Raw genomic sequence first — 18323 nt, 5'->3', positions numbered from 1 at the left:
GGCCTCACTGTGCACCCCGTAAAGGTGCGTAAGGGCAAATACCAGCTTCTTCAAGGGTGTCAAATTCATATATATTCAGAAAAAGGCTAACGCTCTGGGGCGGTGCAGCGAGGAGGGGAGGGGCCCCCCGCAGGACTCTGTGTGACCCGGATCGGCACGGGGGCCCTGCGTCCTTGAAGGCGCAGAAGGAGGGCCCCGTCAGAGCTTTCGCATTCTTTACGATTGATCATTACTTTCTCATGTATAAACGCAATACGTGACAATGGGCAATTGCTTATTTCCTCACACTGCAAAGAGAGGAGAAAAGGAGAATACCCTCTGTAGGCCGTCGTCAACCAGCCCAAGGGCGGTGACGGTAAACGGTAGCCCAATGCCTGCGGGTTCGGCAGTGGCCAGCCTGAAAGCTTAAATAAATGCAGCAACTCCGCAGTTAGTAGAGAAGCATGGCTCTCTAGCCGGTACAGTGTGCATGGACGCATCAATCAGGTAGCGATGACTGAAAAGTATGACGCCCGAAAGGATTGGCAAGTACTCTAAGATTTCATTAGCCGGTCGGGAATATATCTCGCAGGCCACCCCCTAGATATAGAACAGTGAATCCAACTTGCGGCACGGGCTTGGTGCATGGGTGAACATGCAGTCTGAAGTCTCTTTTTGGGAGCATTGGCCAGTTGACAAGGAAGCACACTGCAGTTACCGTTGCGTATCTAGGTGTTTGTGTGACCCCACAGGTTCTCGTCGGACTGTGGTTCCCGTTAAGAGCCCCGGAAAGGGAGCACGCCTTGGACGAGTTACGAGCACAAATTGGCTTTGTTGTCGCTGGTGCATCCTATATCCCCGCACGTGGTGCAGTCCCTATGGGCCACACTTCCCTGCATGGAAACAAGTTCACCCTCTCTTGCCTATCGCATCTCCTCCAAACAGAGGGAGACCCAAGGGGGAGGAATAAAATGGCTCATAGCAAGTGGGCTGGCAGAGATGGACACGCCAGTGGCATGCAGAACGCATGGGCAGAGGCCATCATGCACATGTTTGGTGCAAATGAGACCGAATCGCGTGTGGTGAAATTAAAAATGATCAAGTCATGGTTTCAGCTACTAAATCACATTTTTTAAATTTTAGTTCCTCTTCCACAGCAGGAGCTTCAGTTGGCATCGTTATTGCTGCATGAATACGCACATGACGAATCGACCTTAAGGGGTGTCTGCCGCTCCGCTGAGCCCCCCTATTAGGCAGATTTTAACGCATTTGACTATTCGGCTGTGTGGCTCTTGTTTAGCGCGCGCGACGTGAGGTGAAGTGGTGTACGAGGTGCTAGTCGCATCTATGAGGGGGCCCTTCAAAATCGTAAATCTACGACTTTTTGCCCTACTCCGAGTCCTTGAACCTAGACCATGAGGCTTGTGGGCTCCCCTTGGGCTGGCACTGCCTCGGCCGTCGGCGAAATTGCCCAGGCAGAATTCGAAGGCAGCAACATTGGCAATGAGACGGCCTTCGGGGATACGGCAGGCACGCGGAGCCGCTCGCTGCGACAACAGCGGCACAAGCAGCAGCACCATGACCATTTTTCACCCAGGGGTTTGGGCAGCTGCAACCGGGCACGCAACATCGACAGCCGCATGTTGAGCAATCGCCAAAGAAGCAGCTGCATCCGCCCAGCAGGAAGTTTTGATACGCGGTAAGTTTGGTATTTCGGTACAAGCCATATATCCTAAAGCTAGGGGGTTACATTATTTGCCGTCTGTGATCCTGGCTCAGCTGTGAAGAGGAATGGCATCCTATTCTGTTGGTCAGGCGGTCGGTGGAGAGCCTAAGCCCCAAATCACAACACTCTTCCTAGTTCGCTATCAGCAGAAGTTACTGCAGAGGCACGGCTCCACGCTTCGTTCGCTTGTTTGCATCCTTTACAACTGGAGTGAGTCTTGAAGGGCGCTGCTTAGGCAGAGGAAGGCGTGGGTTCGGAGCTGACCTTCCTCTAGAGGCTAGTGCAATGCTTCTGTTCTCTTGCAGAAGATTGACTTCTCTTTTACCCGTCTCCGGAAGATGGCGATACGGCACTAGCAGCAAGAGGGCTCCCACCACCACCGACCCCAAGCCACAAGCCCCACAGATCAGCCACTGCACCCCTGTTATGCCCTAATTAATGACGCACACGCATTGGCATAGAGCCTCTGACACTGCGGCCCTTTGCACGGCCACCCCCCCGTCTCCCCCCGTCCCCCTTGTCGACCAGCACACGTATCTTAAAGGGTCATGCCAAGCACGTTCCTGCATGCAGGAGCCCTTACTTCTAAACCTCCAATGTTCCCCCCCCGCCCTCTTGCTCTACACCAGCAACCGAAGCCACCCCTGTACTGACCCCAAAGGTGCACGACATGGGGAGTCCGCCGAGCTCAACAACGAACGCCTGGAAACCAGCGATGAAAAGGGCGATTCCCAGAAACATCTTGGACCGTAAAACTCCCTTGCAGAGATTCAAAGAGGACCCCGAGCGACGGGCGTTGAACATGTTTCCCAGCTGTGCAGAAACACCTCGCACCACACAAACTGTTTCTTGCCCCCAAATCCAGCCCCTACAGCGGCAGCTGTGAGCCTCTTTGCCCAATCTGACAGGTTTACGCTGGAGCAGGACGCGCGGACTACAGTGAGGCAGCACAAAAAAAACTGTGAGTTTCATGTAACACAATATACGGCATTCATTTTTGCCGCATGCACGCCATGCTGAGACAGCGGTCTCTGCCGCGAGGGCCTCCTCGCATCGCTGCTGGTGCAAACATGCCACTTCGAGTGCCGCTACAGCTGCATATCCTGCTATCGACGTTCCTCTTGCTCACCTGCATGAGCACGAAGGCGTTGAAAACCACCGTGTAGTGCCGGCTTGGGCCAATAGTGACACGCCAAGAGCCTTTATAATCCTCCACAGAAGAGAAGGGTACAAATCGCCGGCCAGAGCGCATCAAATGGGGTTTCGCAGTCCAGCAGTCTAGCCACAAAGCACACACCCAACCTCCACGAAATGCAGCCACCACGTAAGATGTTTGCCCTGTCCCATTCCGTAAGTACTCCAGTGCTAAGACAGCACTCTACGGATCTAGAGCCCAGGTAAGCAGAATCAAAGGCTGCTTATAAAGTACCACTAAATTCACAAAAGTCTGGAAACTGTCGTCTTGTCTCGTCTGAAATATGCGCCCAGGTCTCTTCGGGGATGAACTTCTCGCCCGCGAAAATCAGAGTAAACATCACCACCAACTGATAGAGCGCCTGCCCTATGATATTCCTAAACATCTTCTGAAGCCACACGCCAACGGGAGAGCATGAGGCAGCGGTTTCGCACGTGAACGGATAGGCAAACAAACTGAGGCGTCTTCATAGTTCAGCAGGAACAAGGTGGGCTAAGTACTCAGGGCTTCAACAAGATCTTGACACATATGCTACTTCACAGCCCATTCCAACTACGCACTGCCACATTGGCGTGCTGTCTGCTTGCCCCCTGCCTAGGGAGGGATAGGTAGACTACCTTAGTGACGAGATATTCTTGTTTCGTGTGGGGTTTTCTCCTCAGGAGTTCATCAGACGGTGGCTCTGTGGCCAGCGCCAACGAGGCAAACGAATCCATTATCAAATTCACCCACAGCATCTGCACAGCGCTTAAGGGCGACTCGCGCAGGGTCACGGCTACAAGCAACCACAAAAACCACAATGCATGCAAAGCCCTCAGCTGCATATTTTTTTCACGTTACTCGACCTATGAACGGGAAGGACTGATGAATTCTCAATCCCAACGCCTTGAACACTTTCAATAGCTTCATCGGGCTACAAACCGCCTCACCGCATACGAGCGCAGTAGCCACTGCGACCACGTTGACGGTCAGCTGGAATTCAAGGAAGCGCTGGATATTTGTATAGATGCTACGACCCCACTTTACTGCTGACACCAAGCTCTCGAAATTATCGTCCAAAAGGACAATATCAGCCGCCTGCTTTGCCACTTCCTTCCCTACGGCGCACGCTCACAACACGCACAGAAAGTCCTCTCTTTTGGGCTACTTACCGTCGCGTTCACAAGTTTTGTGTGAGCTTTCTGAGAGTAGCCGGAGGAAGGCCGAGTGCTTTTTACTTTGGCAGTAGAAAGCTGCACAACTCTCTAAGAACCGCTATGTGCTCTTCTGCACCACCGCTTTCCCAAGCTTTAAATGGACTCAGACTGCAGCCAACAGCCTGGCAGCCCTAAAACGAGGCTGTGTTACAATCCAGGAGTATAGACTGAACTGTACCGGTAATTCCCATGGCAAAGCCCACATCTGCCGTCTTGAGGGCAGGGGCGTCGTTGGCGCCATCGCCAGTAACGGCAACAACCGCTCCAAGCTGTTGCAACCCCACAACGAGTGCAAACTTATCCAGTGGCTGTGAGCGGCCAAGCACCTCCAATCTGAGAAGCATCCCCCGCAGATGCACGGACTGCGAACCGTGAAAAAGGCCTTCACTCACAGCCGCTGCCCCTTCAAGAGAAGGCGATTCGGCGGCATCGCCATGTGGAGGCATGCAAGCAGGACTGCCGCTGCTGCCGTAAACATTGAAACGTGAAGGTGCTTCGCGTTATTATGTCTGCACCCCGAATAGCCACGCTAGACAGGAACCCCACACACTGGCGATAGGGCTGTACCGTGGTGCAATACGCCTGAAGGCCTCTAAGTCTTTGACAACGTCCTTCCTGAGTTTTCGGCCTTCTCTTCGTTCTCCCGTGGTATTTGTTGGGCAGTCGCAAGTGCGCGTAAGGCAGACGCTGCACACGACGCCACCGACCAAGCGCGTGAATTCTGCACCCGTCATGGCGAGCCCGTCTAAATCACAAGGCACAAACTTCGCATGCGGTGTGTTCTTGCACGCAAAATGGAGCAGCGTCCAAAGACTGCCGCCGTCCATCTGTTGCGCTTGGTTTGTAGCATCTAGAGAGTAACAAGTGAGCCCTTACACGCCCTCCGTTCCCCCCGCTTCCCCCTGCCTCCCTCGCACAGGCCTGCACTGCAGCGGTTCCAAGCAAGCAACAGGTAGAGCAGCGTGGACGGAGCAAGAGCCTAACTCCCGAAGCTCCTCAAATAGGAAGCATTTCCTGACCTTCTTCTGGATGGAAGATGTTGCACTTAATGGCAATCTGCTTGGCAGTTTCTAAGTTGTCGCCCGTAACCATTCGCACGCGGATACCAGCCGCTTGGCAGGCCCTCACTGCGGCAGGAACCTCTTCCCGAAGGGGGTCTCTGCAAACCCCAGAACACAACACCGCCCTAAAGGCTCTAGCGCTTTTTCGCAGTGCTCATGCTTCAAGGAGCATTCGTTTTCCTTAGATCCCTAAATAGCGCTGACCTGATGCCGAGAATCGCGAGACACGTAAGTCCTGTTTCTACGTGTTTAAAGGGCGGCTTCGAGCTCATTTCTTTCCACCGAGAATCGCTCTTGGGGGTCACAAAGTCTTTGTAAGCAATGCAAATGGTGCGCAGTGCCTGGCCAGCCATTAAATCGATCACCTTTCGCTCCACTGTAGCAGCTGTCTCGGAGGTTAGGGGAAGAGCACAGAGATCGGGAGGCAGCAGCTGCTCGCTGCTGCTGCTGCTAGCCGATGCTGTCGGTGTTAGTTTTCCAGTCAGCAAAGGCGAGGCAATAAAATGCGAGCAGAGACGCAATACTGTCTCCGCTGCGCCCTTCACGTACACCCGATACATTTGAATCTCGTTTTCTGTCTCCTCAGAAGTGCTGGCTTCTCCTTTGGCAGTTTTGGGAAGCGAGAGGCTCTCCACTTCTGCTTCTGTTGGTCCCCGTGCAGGTGCTCTAAGCCGAGTACTGGCAGTGGTGGTGCTACCAAGTCGGCTGTTCGTGCTGCTGCTGCTGCTGCGACGACTGCTACGGCTGTCTCTTCTGTTCTTTCCCTTCGACTCCACGCTAACACTCGGCGGCGCAACAAGAACGGTGTGCTGCTGCTGCTGCTGCTGCTGTGGGTGCAGCGAGATGATGGTCGTCATTATCTTGCGGTCGCTGGTGAAGGGTGCCCTGAATATCGGCTGAAAAATTGGCAGAAAACAGCGCAAAACGCATATCTATAGCTGTGCGGGAGAAGATAGAACAGACAGCACCATCGACATTGAAGGCGCACATTGGGAGGTGCGCGTGGAATCGGGTCGAAGCCGACATCCACGCAGCACCTGACAGGCGACAAGAGGATAGCAACGGTGAAGAGATAGCTAGCGTGTGAGTCTCTGTGCTTAATTGTGTATGTCTATTTAGTGCACGCCTTCGTGCCTCAGCGAAGCGGTATGCAGGCCCTGGGAGGCAACCGGGGAAGTGAACCGAAGATGAAGCTACAGAAGAGTACGCGCTCGAAGCCAGTCAAATGCAGGCGAATATAAAGGACTCAAACGAAGGCTATAGAACGAAGACTACGTGCGTTGTTGTGTCTCCGTGTTTGCCACGCAACGTACATCTCCATAGACAAGCAGTTGCTGCTTCCTAATGTCTTCAGCACCATAGCCCAATTCGGCCGCCAGCTCTAACAAGGCGCACTCTGTAGGACTGCCCACATGCTTTGGACCCTTCCCTCCTACTTCTGCATCTGGAAATTCCGATGTAGTTTCTGCTGCAATAGATGTAGAAGGTGTGTGGCGGAAGCAGCGTGCGACAAGGCCCTTTTTGCTGCCTACATGAGGGGCGGCATCTACAGTGCTAACTGCAAGGCTTCCTGTGCTGTTTAAAATGATAGCCGTGGAGAGCAGCTGACGGACAAAGAGACATACAACCACACATACTTACAAGCGGACTCAAGAAAGCCCTCAATTAGGAAAGCGTATGCACATAAATCAAAGTCCTTCTCTATATGTACAGCATATATAGACATGCTGTGCTGCATTCAGCCGCCTATGTGTTAACACGCAGAGAGAGACTCTGGAGATGCACCTCCCACTGTGATTGCCCTCTATTATTCACAGGGACAGGGTTAGACACAGAAAGCCGCAAACAAACTCATATCCTTCCATCTATCCATCAGCGGACGCAATATATGAAGTAAGGCAGCTGGGGAATATGGGGGGAGCGTGCTTCAAATAGGCATGAAAAAAACCGGAGAAGCAGAATATTTATGCCCAACAAAAGAGGAATAGAGAGCCGCAAATAGGTACCAAGGGAAGGTGATATCACGAGGCTATACGAGTGCAGCTGTGCATTGCGATGCCTGCCACATGGTGAATGATACAAACCCCAGCCTCGCCTTACGTGAGCCCATTCTCTGTGGGTGAGGCCCTTCTCTAAGGGGACATCCCTCATCGCCTTCTTGGTGTTGTCACCTGCGCCAAGTGTTGCATTTGCGGCTGCTTCTAGTTCGCTGGTGCAGCAGTGCAGACACCGTGGACGCCCTCCATCGGTAGGCACTGCTGCTTGCTGGATCATGGCATCCCACGCTGTGTCGCCTCTACTGGCGGTAGCAGTCAAAACACTGTCCCTCCATCGCACTGCCTCTAACGTCGCTTTCAAAGGCTCGTTGTGAGACCCTCCTAGAGAGGGGGTGCTCCCCAGAGCAGTGAGGCTGTCGAACGGTCCAGGAAAGCCAGCGTATCCTGAGGAAACTGCAGGGCCTCCCCCCCTCCAGACGGCTTGTACCTCCATCTTGTTTTTCGTGAGCGTTCCGGTCTTGTCACTGCAAATTTCGTTAGCTCCACCCATTGTCTCGCATGCCGCCAGGCGGCGCACATAGTTTTTGTCTTTCTGAGAACAAACCCCGTGTTCTAAAGCCCCGAGTAGTCCAATGCCTCGAGCGCTGGATGCATGCATTGCATGTCCCCGATTCGAGACGGGAAGACTGAGGGGGATGACGCGGGGTTTCATGAGGCCTCTGTCTAGAAGCTGTTTTAGGGGGATTCTAAAGTGTTTGTGGCCTTCCCTACCAGCATTCTTCCGACAGAGTACGCGAGCGAAATGGTAACTGCAAGGGGCAGCCCTTCTGGCACGGCAACAACAACGATGGTAATGGCGACAACCAGAAACTCGAGGTGCTCCTTCCCCGTGTTCGCCGTTGTGGGTCTCTCCCCTTCAGGAGTCAATCCAAACATTATCCAAAATCTACGCACATGTCACACAGCGCAGACACCGACTCGTGGGAACCCCCACCCCCGTAACGGCCTCGTTGTTCAGGTACTGAAGGAAGCTTCACAATCAGCATGGCTTGGGCGAGTTACACGGGCTATGACCAGACGGCTTTGCGATCGATGATTATAAAAGGCCTCAAGTTTAGTTCACGGACTGGATGAGAAGGACGAAGAAGGTGACGCAGGCTGCCAAGAAGCCCAGCCTTCCAATATCCCTGGCAAGGGCATTCAATTTATCTGCGAGCAGAATACAAACAACCGGCGGACGCTTTGTGTGTCTCCCCCGAGACAGGGCAGGAAGGGAGCACTCGGGTCCGATTGAGAACTTAGGCCTCACTTTGTAGGGGTGTTGGCTGAGCATCCACAATAGTTAGGGTTTGGAAGAGTTGCCCTTGCTGACTGCGTTTCCCTACGGCAATGACTAAGGCTGAGCAGCTGCCAGCGACAATGGTGCTGCCGGCCACAAGAAGGGGTGAAGCAACGAGGTGGTGCTGCGGAACCCCTCCAAACCCCACTTGTTGCTGCTGGTGTTGCTGCTCCTCCGCCTGTTGCGTTTGCTGTTGTTGTGGCTGCTGCTGCTGCTGAGATTCTCGCTGCCTCTGCAGTTCTCTGGCCTGCTTCCAGCACTCGGCTTCCGCCTGCTTGGTGATTGACTCGCTCTCTCCCGTCATGGCACTTTCGTCTGCCTTCAGCTCCACACACTGAACCACCAAGGCATCTGCAGGAACTTCATCCCCTACTTCTAGACGCAGCAAGTCTCCGACCAACAAGCAAAAGACGGAAACCTCGACCTCTTCACCGCCTCGCACCACGCGACAACGCTTTTCTTCTGGATAGAAGCACAGACGCGTGGCATGGAGGCTGCAGGGCTGGGGGAGATGGAGGAAGGAAGGCAGATATATTGAAACAATGATGGGACGGCCACAAGTCCCACCCCAAACATCTCTACCTAAAATAGTTACGCATGCATAAACATGCTCTTGTATCTCTTCTTTAAACAGCGCTTCCCTACATCTGCACATCATGCCCGAAGGGCTCAACCACATAAAATGAGGCGTGCCCTTCATCCTTGCAACTGCAGTGGTGCACCGTCAACTCTTTCTTCCCCCCGTAGGGGCCACGTTGTGTTCTCTCACCCCGAAGCTTAGAAAGCTTTCTAAACTGCTTCTCCTTGCCCCAGTCGTTCAGAGCCGTCACGGAAACTACCACCATCACCGCAACCCAAATGGCAAAGCCCTCGACCCACTCTACCTCGGGATGCTCCCCCATCTGACACACACAAACACATACGACATCAAGACTATGGGGAAGCCGCGGAGGCGTCAGCGGAAGCAAAAGGGCAGCAAAAACAAGTAGGCAGATCCACAGGCAAAAAAAAAGCAAAATCGAGCGCATCGAGTATGCAGTTCCTAAGCCAATTCGGCTGCAGGGCTCTCTCTATTATCACACATGGAGGCTGCATACAGATACATATATATATATATATGCATGTATGCTTGGTGGCGCAGCTACTCTGGATTTCTCTCTGAACGCATGTCTATACTTCCGTAACCCTCTAGACGCCATGAAACAGGCATTTCGATGCCAACGTTCGCATGGAAGGTGGGCCATTCATCGAGATCAAGCAATTGATGGGAATCCCCCATTCCCCTCAAAAAGCGTGTCTGGACGTGCTGGTACTTTAGGGATGGTGAGGCTTTACTGTGACGCCGAGGACGATCATGACGAACCCCGCAACCATCAACACCCGTAGAGTAAAATCGGACGCGGCGTCCCAACAGTGCCGCCAAAAGGCTGAAGAGGCCGCATGGACAAGCCGAAAGCAGTAGGCACTAGGCCTTGTTAAGGCCAAGCAGCGTTTGCAGAAAACTCACCCAGATGTACACAGGCGGCTTTTGTGCAAGCGGGGACGCCGACACGGCCACACTTCTGACGAAGAGAGCTACAGCGAGGGGCTATTGCTAAAATGCGGCTACTGGCAGAGCGGAAAGTCAATAAAGCCGATTGCATAAGGCCTTGGGCTAAAGAACAGAGCCCTACGAGTTGGGGGCCTATGCGGCAGTACGTTCTCTCCAAAGTCCCTTTTCCTTTCGGCCAAAACCGCCGCATCGGCTTGGCTCAAGTCGGCTCCCTCCTCCAGACCGATAGACTCTCCGACTGAAGCAACGAGTAAGCCCTCGCCATGCATTTTCTTCGCAGTTTTCCCATGGTTAACTGCGTGGTGAGTAGCGCCAGTGGAGGGGAGGCCCATGCGCAGGTCCGTCCGCAGGGCCCGCGCCAGACCAGCGACTCCTCCCAACTCCTGCAAGGCTACTAGCTCTTCGTACTGAGTTCGTGAGACGTACAGAGTTACCAACTCTGCAGCAATAAGAAGAAAGGGCACAATCCACAAATCGACACGCCTTAAAGGCGACGAACACGATGAAGGAGGGTGTCATTGGCTGTAGATTGCGTCGTGCTGCTGCTGCTTCTTCTGCCTGCCTCTACGGTCGTATTACAAAGGGACGTCGGAATCAAGTGCCGTAGAAGCAGTGTAAACAAGGAAAGCTGAGCAGCAGAATCGTTGGCAACACCAGCTAAAAACACTACAAGCAAAAACATGATTAGAGCAACCCAAGCGGAGGCAGCACCTGCTTTCGCTTATCCCCAATATCCGCAGTTGCTCCCTAGCCTGTAGGGGCCTCATAAGTCATGACTCTGCCCATGCCAAGTACTAGCGTGTACCTGTGAGCTGTTCGGGCGTAATGCCAAAGATATTTCCGTTTTCTGCTGTGGCCCCTCCAGGGGGGCCTACGGGTACGCCCTCCTCCTCGCCTCTCAGTTTAGAATTCAGAAACCTAAAGGAGCCCTTACAGCCCGAAGAGGTACATGGATCAGCTGCAACCTCTGCATCAGTTGGCGCTGCTACTGCTGAGCGGGTAGCAATAGCAGGAGAAACACCTGTGCTGTCACCCGAGGGCTCGGGAGGGGGCCCATGGGAAACAGCTAAAGAGGAAGGAACTCCTGCAGCGCTGAATGGCACTTCGGAGTGGGGAAGAGCATCCTCGAAGGCTTCCTCTGCATCGAATATCCCATTCACCTGGGAAACTGCGGGGCCATTTTCTGTGGGCCCAATTCCTGAAACCTGTTCCTGCATCGCGGCTATCGGCAAATCAAAAGATTCCTTCTTCAGCTGTACGTACAGTGCTGCCTGATCAGGATTTGTCGGGGCATGCTGTCTTTATACGGGAAACTGAAGAAAGCCCAATTTGGGGGCTTCAAAGGGGCCCCCTGACCTTTTGAGGAAATATAAAGAGGGCGATATGAGTAGTTGGGAACAGTTCTGGCCCTCAGAGATAAGGCTTGTGCTGAGGGCCTTCTCTGACATAGCTTAAGAATGCCTTTAAGCTCTAACCTGGCCTTCCACTGCAAATCGAAGGAGAGAACAATACATAGTAAAACCTTTACACCTGTTAGTTTGAGCCTGTGATTATGGCCGAGACAGCAAATTTCCCTGTCCTAGCAATGGCACAGGTACAAGGTGGTGCTCATAGCACTCCATCAATACTTTTTTGAACTAAAGGATGACCAGAAGTCCCTCAGCCTCAGGTGACCTGGCACCTGACGTAGCAGCCACAGGTGGTCGACTGGCAAGGAGGAGCTTTCCGGGTAAAAGTGCGGGCATTAAAACAACACCGAGGTCCTAATAAAACTGGAAATCATATTTAGAGTGATTTGAAAAGGAAAAGGCACATAAGGTCTCAGAGGATAGTCCCGACGTCTATCATAAACGCCCATGCCAGGCCAAAAACACGGTCCAATGTGGCTGTTATTTGTGGATGTAAACCTGAATCCCGTAAACGGTTTATAGATCAAGTGAGGCTAGGAGAAGGAATCTTCTTGTTAGAGTCAGAGAAGAAAGGCAGCCACTGGAGACGGCAGTGGGACCGTGTGCAGATGCGACGAAAGCCATTGAATGGCCATTATGGAAACTAAAAACAAAAAGATAGTGACTCGACTAATAGGCTGAATAAGTGTTCATTTTTGTTCATAGGGTAGGGTAATATGATCACCATTATCTTTTAGAACCACATTTCAGCTTCATTCGGTGCACCCCCGTGCAGGAACAGCGCACCACCGGTTAGGACCACAGTAGGAAAGATGCAGGAAACCACAAAACGAATTGATGCTCAGCATTTAAAGATGTTCAAAGACCTTAAGACTGAAAGGCGGGCGAGCTTTGCGCAACCTTGCCATAAACCATCTTGTCACAGTTCTGGCAGCGCGTTGGATGTTTTTGTTTGCCGCCTATTCATATGCAGCTGCATCCCACAAAAGTCCTAATACCGCAGTGGCGTTTAGCTGCTATGTCTCATTGTGGCCCATGAAATCTCTGCAATGCCTCTCTTTCAACTGGACTGAAAAATTTGTACTTGGCCGTTGAACTGATTGAGAGATTTGAAATGCCGGGACATACTGCATTTTCCGCCTCTAAGGCCGAGCTTGCCCCTAGAGTTTGCTCCAAATCGGTCAGAAAATCAAGGTTCTGTTGTTGCTGAAGAGTACGTAAATATATTTGAAAACGATCGTCAGAGCCAATTGAACAGCATATCGACATGGAAGATGAGATCAAGCTTACACTGCCCATTATCTCCTGGAAAAATCCACGTTTCCGATGCATAGCATTTTCAACTTCTCGCTGCCTGCTGCGTTCTTGATGCAAAAACATAGACATATCCGTGTGCACGCCGTCAGACACTTCTGCTTCATCTAACAAAGATATTTAGGACTAGCTTAACCCAACAATACAAAAGGCCTACCTAGATGCACATTGATTATCGGATATGGAGGAGGCGTCTGCGAGAATATCATGGTGCTTCGTTGCAAAAAAACTAGTGAGGTTCATGCGCCGTACTTTATCTCGGTCCAGTTGTGATTGGCTCTGTGCAAATCGGTGGGGGTGCAGAGGCAGAGCAACAGAAAAAGGGGAAAAGGACAGTAATGAAAGAGCCTCAAACATACATAAGAAAACGAGCATTTTTACATAACAAGGTATACCGTGGGGCTGCTTTCCGTGCAGCTTAACAAACATGTACTTGAACATGTCCACTCATGACCGGTGAAAAGTTCAATGAGAAAGGTGCACGTACGCTCCAACCGGTTGGTACATTTATCGAAAAAAAGCTTTCGCCTCTTCAGTGAAAAGTTCTTTTCTGAATCAATTGTTTCATAGAGGAAGGCAAAAATGCATGCTTTTAATTTCAAAACCCGCACTTTTCTCTCGGATTTCTGGAGCATTCACATAAATCTGTCAACTCACTAGTCGTGTCATTATGGTTGTCGACAGTAGACCAAAGAAATATGGTGGATGTTCTATGTGCATTTTCCCCGTAAAATAGCAACCCTTTTTCGCTCAGAAGGGCTATGTCTGCAAGGTGCAAATGGAGCAATAAATTTCTCTGTATTATGGTGGTAACAATCGCCCTATGGCATTACTTCCCCTGAAATTCCGGGAAGGTATATCCGATGCAATTCCACGACACCTTGGACAACAAATGTTTGGGTGTTTCTGTCCAACTTGTGGCTCGCTGAGCTATGCGCAACATGGGTTAGGCGTTAGAGCTGTCTTGGCTGTAACCGCCCTGTATCGTGCGAACCGACGGGCTAAGAAACCGGCACTTAAAATTCTCATATACAAAGAAGCAAATATCATCTGCCGTGGGCCATTTATCGAAATTGGAAAAAGAGAGGATCCTCCAATTTGGTAAAGGACGCGGCCCAGCTCGGCGACGGCCGTGGGGGGTCACGGTGTCCAGTAACACTCTCCCCTTGCTTATCCAGGGAAATCCAAGCCCAGATTGAATTATTATTTGGCAAAGAACTACCAGCGCAGTGCAGCATGGAAGGCTGCCGCATATAACACTGCTACCGGCTGCATTCTTCTGGCTGACTTCAGCCCCAAAGAGTGCCCGAATACGAGCTTTTGCAGCTCTAGCGCCCCGTTGGAGCCCCTCGTGTCTCGCATTAGACTCTTCCTCATCCATTCCAAGTCGTGCCTTACCTCTCGGATGACAAGGAGAGGGGTGGCTCAAGTGCAGGGGTTGTGAGCAGAGTGTCGGCCCAGCCAGCCAGGCGGCATGAGGCCCTCTCCGTTTCTTCTAGGCTGCTGCGAGGAATCCTTCCTCCGCGCTTCTCGATGCTCATTAGTGAAAATAGACCTGTTGTAAATCCTCCAGCTCCAACTTGGAGAGGTCTTGGCCTTTGTGCTGAGGTGCATGCCACCCGACCGCGGGCACACATTGCTGCAGCAGTCCACGCCTTCCTCCCTTTCACCTTCTGTCTGGGACTGCATCGATTCAGGCATTTGTCGCCTTTCGTGAATTCATTCAGCTGCCATTTTAGCAATGAGAATCGAGGCGAGGAGGCTCTTTATTCAAAGACCCCGAGCAGTAGGCCCAACATTCCCGAGTTGCATGTGCATCCGCTGGTCCGGTTCGGCTACTCGCTTTTCGGGTTCAGCAAATTTGTAGAGGATCCAGAAGCCACTGTAGTGTTCCTCGTAGCGTTTGCCATTCTTTTGGGGCCGCAGCGCTGCGCACAGATGCTGTGTCTCGCATCGCAGCCCCCATCCGCAGCAGGTGATTCAGAGACAGCAGAGCTGGATCGGCAACTGCCCTGCCTAGCATTCTTTGCTTATCGACAAGCCAGTCGGGTGTCTTGAGAACGGCAGCGGCAGCAGCAACTCGCGCAAGTGCAAGGGAAGGTGGACTGGGAGCTTATGCAGCGCGCTCCCAGTCCAGGAAACCCTTGAGATCGAACGAGATGGCGTCTCAGGAGGGCAACTCTCTGGTGCTCCCGCAACAGCAACATCACCAGCAAGACTCGCGTAGCGCTGGCTTTTGCGGCGTGTCATAAAGAGCCATCCTCCAGAACAGCAAGGTTGCACGCCACGTTGTTAATGCCATGGCAGCCGCTGGGGGAGGGCGCCTCCCTCCTGCAGCAGCGAGGGCCCCCCGAGCAATGCTGAGCGGCGGAATGCCGCTTACGGCCAGGGGGCCCTGCGGGTCTCGCGTCATCCACATACACACCGGGAGGGGGCCCCCCTTCAGCGTCAGGTGTTCGGACCCTCACGAAGCCACTACTGGCTGGTTGCTCTCTCGCGTGCTGCAATGCTTGACAGAGTCAGGTAAAAGCGCCGAAATTCACGAGACCTCGGAGAAATGGCGTCGTTTTAGCCGTTTTTTCCAAAAACGTACCGCTGCTTCACCGCTGATCCGGGCAACTGACTCCCTTCCTCGTACCATTTCCACTCCCCCTTTCTAGATGCATGCACCGCTCAGCGATTCTCCAAGGGACCCGACCGCGGGAACTCTTTGAGCTCTCAATCCTCTCCTGTAGTGCCGTGCACTGTGCATGCTGCTGTAACTCGCCATGGCGCTGCGTGTGCCTGTTGCTGCTGCTTCGTGCCTGTTGCTGCTGCTGCGTGTGCCTGTTGCTGCTGCTGCTTCGTGTGCCTGTTGCTGCTGCTGGTTCGTGTGCCTGTAGTTTCCCTACCAGTCCGCAACATGCGCTTCCGCTTGTTAAGGGTGTCTTTGTTTCCAGGAGATGAGGAAGCAGCCTCCCGCGCAGTGGCGCTCAAATGCTGCTCCCCTCATGACGGTAGGAGGCCTCTTCCGTCAGGTGCCAGGGACTGGCTGGATGCTCTCCTCCAAGACGGAGACAGGCCCCTCGCTCTCCTCCCCGAAGGTCTACATGTGTGCTGCTTCTATGCGACCCCCTTTGAGGAGCAGCTGCCTCGTGAAACTGAGCCTGGAGATGTTGACTCCGCTGCTGCAGCCTCACGTGTTGTCGTAGAGGCGATCCAGCCACCACTCCTTCAAGGAGCAGAGGCCCCTTTGACGCCATGCAGCAAGGAAATACATGCAGATGTAGCCGCTTCTACCCCTGCGGGTACAGGGGCTTCTCTTGAAGGGGCCCATAAGCTCTCTACCCCAACGCAACCAAACGGCTCTGAACACAGCCGCGCCGTCGCACAAACGCAAGCTGCTGTAGCTGTTGCTACTGCTGCCGCCGCTACTGCTGCAGCTGCTGCAGCTGCAGCTGCTGCTGCGGCTGCAACACCCACCATCGCCGCAGTTGCAAGGAGTCCCTCCGGATCCTCTAGTCAAGACGGAGACTCTACAGCCTCCTCTCTCAGCTCTGCGCACGTCGTATACCCCATGAGCAGCCTCAACAGCAGCGCCAGCAGCAGCAGCAGTCAGCTCCCAAGGGCGCGAGGGCTTAGAGCTTCCCCCTTCCCAACACCCTCGCCGCTGAATGACTGCCTTGTGGCCTCTAAACCTTTCTCCTGCGCTCCAATGGGTGGCTCTTTAGAGGGGCCGTTGGTGGCTTCTGAGGCTTCTCGGACGCTGCTGCGCTGCTGCCTGTGTTGCTTCACATTCGAGCGTCAGATCGGGCGCGGGGGATTCAGCAGAGTGTTTCGCGTGAGGAGCAACAAGAGCGGGAGACTGCTGGCCATTAAAGTGCTGCAAAAAGAAAAGATTGAGAGAGACCCCCAGCGATTGAGAAGGGCGCTTGCAGAGAGGAAGGTAATGGCCACTTGCCAGTCTCCTTTCATTCTCCAGCTACTCTGCTCCTTTCAGACAGAAAAGGAGCTTTTCTTTGTTACGGATTTCTGCCCGGGAGGTGAGCCCTTCAGGTTCAAAGTACACTGTCTGCCCCTGAGACATGTGCATGGAGCGGTGATCTCTCCTCTCTCTAGGTGTTGCTTTCACTTCGTGCGTCTCCTCCTCCGCCTTGCCCGTACGAATCATTCTGTGCCTGTTGCGTGTCTATCCGCATCCCGCTGTGCTGTCTTTCTCTGTGTTTCGCGAACTTTGAGGCATTTTTCGGGGTCTTCCTCCCTCTGCATTAAATCTGTGGTGGAGAGGAGGGGGACAGGAAGAGGGGAGGGGCAATTCAATTCTGAGGGTAGTTGGAATTTGTGTCTTTAGCTGTTGATGCGTCAAGTAGAGAGAGAAAGCGAGACAAGGAGACTCACAGCTAGACTAAGAGACAGATGGAGAGGAAATCAGCAAATTATTCCACGGGGCGGATATTGGGCTAAGGGAGTAGTCCTCACTACAGAGAGCAGTGCAGTTGAACGATTTACTCGGACTATTTTTTCTGCTGTTTTTGCGACTGCAGGGGACCTGGCAGCCCTACTACGCTGCCACAAGCGCTTCAGTGAAGAAGTGACGCGCTTCGTTGCAGTGGAGGTGCTGCTTGGGTTGCAGCACCTCCAGACGCACCATGTGGTGTATAGAGATCTTAAGGCAGCCAACGTGCTCATAGACCTAGATGGGCATTGCAGACTTGCCGACTTTGGATTGGCCAAGAGGCTCACGGGTGAGAGTCTGAGGCAAAGCGGCGATGCAGCTTTGGAGGTTAGGTGCTGCTGGGTTCAGTGGCTGCCAGTGTGCAACCCGAGTTGCTGTCTTCGCAGGGCAGCTGAAGAGGACCTTCTCTTTCTGCGGCAGTCCGGAGTATTTGAGTCCAGAGATGCTTCTCGGCACGGTGAACGCTAAGGCTCAATCTCGGCCCGAAACGCGCGCTTCGGAAGCATGCGGAGTTTAGAGGGGGCAAGAGGTTCATGGCTGTTGTGACTAAGGCCTTGCGGCATTGCGCCCTTTGTTTGGCGCCCGCCACGAAGTCATTTTCGGGGGCGGTGACTTAGAGAGGCTCTGTGTTTCAAGGGGAGAACTTGCGATGGGGGTCGCTGCTTGTGTTGCCGGGCGATGGTGGGTGTGCATGCAGGGGCACGACCACAGCGTAGACCTCTATGGCTTGGGCTGCCTGATTTACGAATTGTTGGTTGGGGTCCCTCCCTTCTTCTCCTCGAACCGGAACGTGATGTACATGAAGATCATGCAGGGTTAGTGTCGACTGAGAGCTCCGTTAACACGATACGAGAATGTGTATACATATACTGAGCAGCCAATCCCAGTGTGCCGCGTCGCTCACTGAGAATGTAAATGCATATATATATGTATATGTACATATGAATGTATATATATGTATATCTATATTTATAGGGCGAGAGAGAGAGAGCGAGAGAGAGAGACAGAGAGAGAGACAGAGAGAGAGAGAGAGAGAGAGAGAGAGAGAGAGAGAGAGAGAGAGAGAGAGAGAGAGAGAGAGAGAGAGAGAGAGAGAGAGAGAGAGAGAGAGAGAGAGAGA

At 53.0% G+C, this 18323-nt stretch overlaps 2 protein-coding genes across 2 annotated transcripts; one reads left to right on the top strand and one right to left on the bottom strand.

The window, feature by feature from the left end:
• Nucleotides 1-1193: 1193 nt before the first annotated feature.
• On the bottom strand, nucleotides 1194-11262 carry LOC34618058 (plasma membrane calcium-transporting ATPase 1). Its single transcript, XM_026334836.1, has 23 exons — nucleotides 10851-11262; nucleotides 10666-10765; nucleotides 10167-10528; nucleotides 9829-9920; nucleotides 9263-9395; nucleotides 8741-8955; nucleotides 8464-8617; nucleotides 8282-8363; nucleotides 7926-8100; nucleotides 7258-7746; nucleotides 6471-6761; nucleotides 5362-6053; nucleotides 5116-5255; nucleotides 4664-4841; nucleotides 4275-4429; nucleotides 3830-3997; nucleotides 3515-3675; nucleotides 3135-3285; nucleotides 2835-2983; nucleotides 2360-2518; nucleotides 1970-2136; nucleotides 1776-1810; nucleotides 1194-1492 (listed from the first exon to the last, which is right to left on the bottom strand). The coding sequence occupies exons 1-23, from the start codon at nucleotides 11260-11262 to the stop codon at nucleotides 1194-1196; spliced, it is 4959 nt and encodes a 1652-aa protein (XP_026190621.1).
• Nucleotides 11263-14706: 3444 nt separating this feature from the next.
• On the top strand, nucleotides 14707-18023 carry LOC34618056 (protein kinase 3). Its single transcript, XM_026334826.1, has 8 exons — nucleotides 14707-14762; nucleotides 14890-14991; nucleotides 15215-15291; nucleotides 15708-16063; nucleotides 16175-16790; nucleotides 17292-17492; nucleotides 17590-17660; nucleotides 17901-18023. Exons 1-8 carry the CDS (start codon nucleotides 14707-14709, stop codon nucleotides 18021-18023), a joined length of 1602 nt encoding a protein of 533 aa, XP_026190611.1.
• Nucleotides 18024-18323: the final 300 nt, after the last annotated feature.

The sequence above is a fragment of the Cyclospora cayetanensis genome, unplaced genomic scaffold (genome assembly GCF_002999335.1).
Source record: "Cyclospora cayetanensis isolate NF1_C8 unplaced genomic scaffold, CcayRef3 CcayRef3_contig_110, whole genome shotgun sequence".
NCBI classification, from domain to species: domain Eukaryota; phylum Apicomplexa; class Conoidasida; order Eucoccidiorida; family Eimeriidae; genus Cyclospora; species Cyclospora cayetanensis.
Note: the sequence above shows the minus strand (reverse complement) of the source record. Positions and strands in the feature narration are given on the sequence as shown.

Bases quoted from the DNA above. Each gene is read 5' to 3' on its own strand.
- LOC34618058 (XM_026334836.1), bottom strand. From the start codon at position 11,262: ATGCAGGAACAGGTTTCAGGAATTGGGCCCACAGAAAATGGCCCCGCA. The intron at 8,956-9,262 runs GTGAGAGAACAC...GCTTCTATCCAG, and splicing joins AAAGCTTTCTAAGCTTCGGG to AAGAAAAGCGTTGTCGCGTG. The intron at 6,054-6,470 runs GTACGTTGCGTG...CCAATTTTTCAG, and splicing joins AACTGCTTGTCTATGGAGAT to CCGATATTCAGGGCACCCTT.
- LOC34618056 (XM_026334826.1), top strand. From the start codon at position 14,707: ATGCTGTGTCTCGCATCGCAGCCCCCATCCGCAGCAGGTGATTCAGAG. The intron at 15,292-15,707 runs GTAAAAGCGCCG...CTTTGTTTCCAG, and splicing joins GCAATGCTTGACAGAGTCAG to GAGATGAGGAAGCAGCCTCC. The intron at 16,791-17,291 runs GTGAGCCCTTCA...TTGCGACTGCAG, and splicing joins TACGGATTTCTGCCCGGGAG to GGGACCTGGCAGCCCTACTA.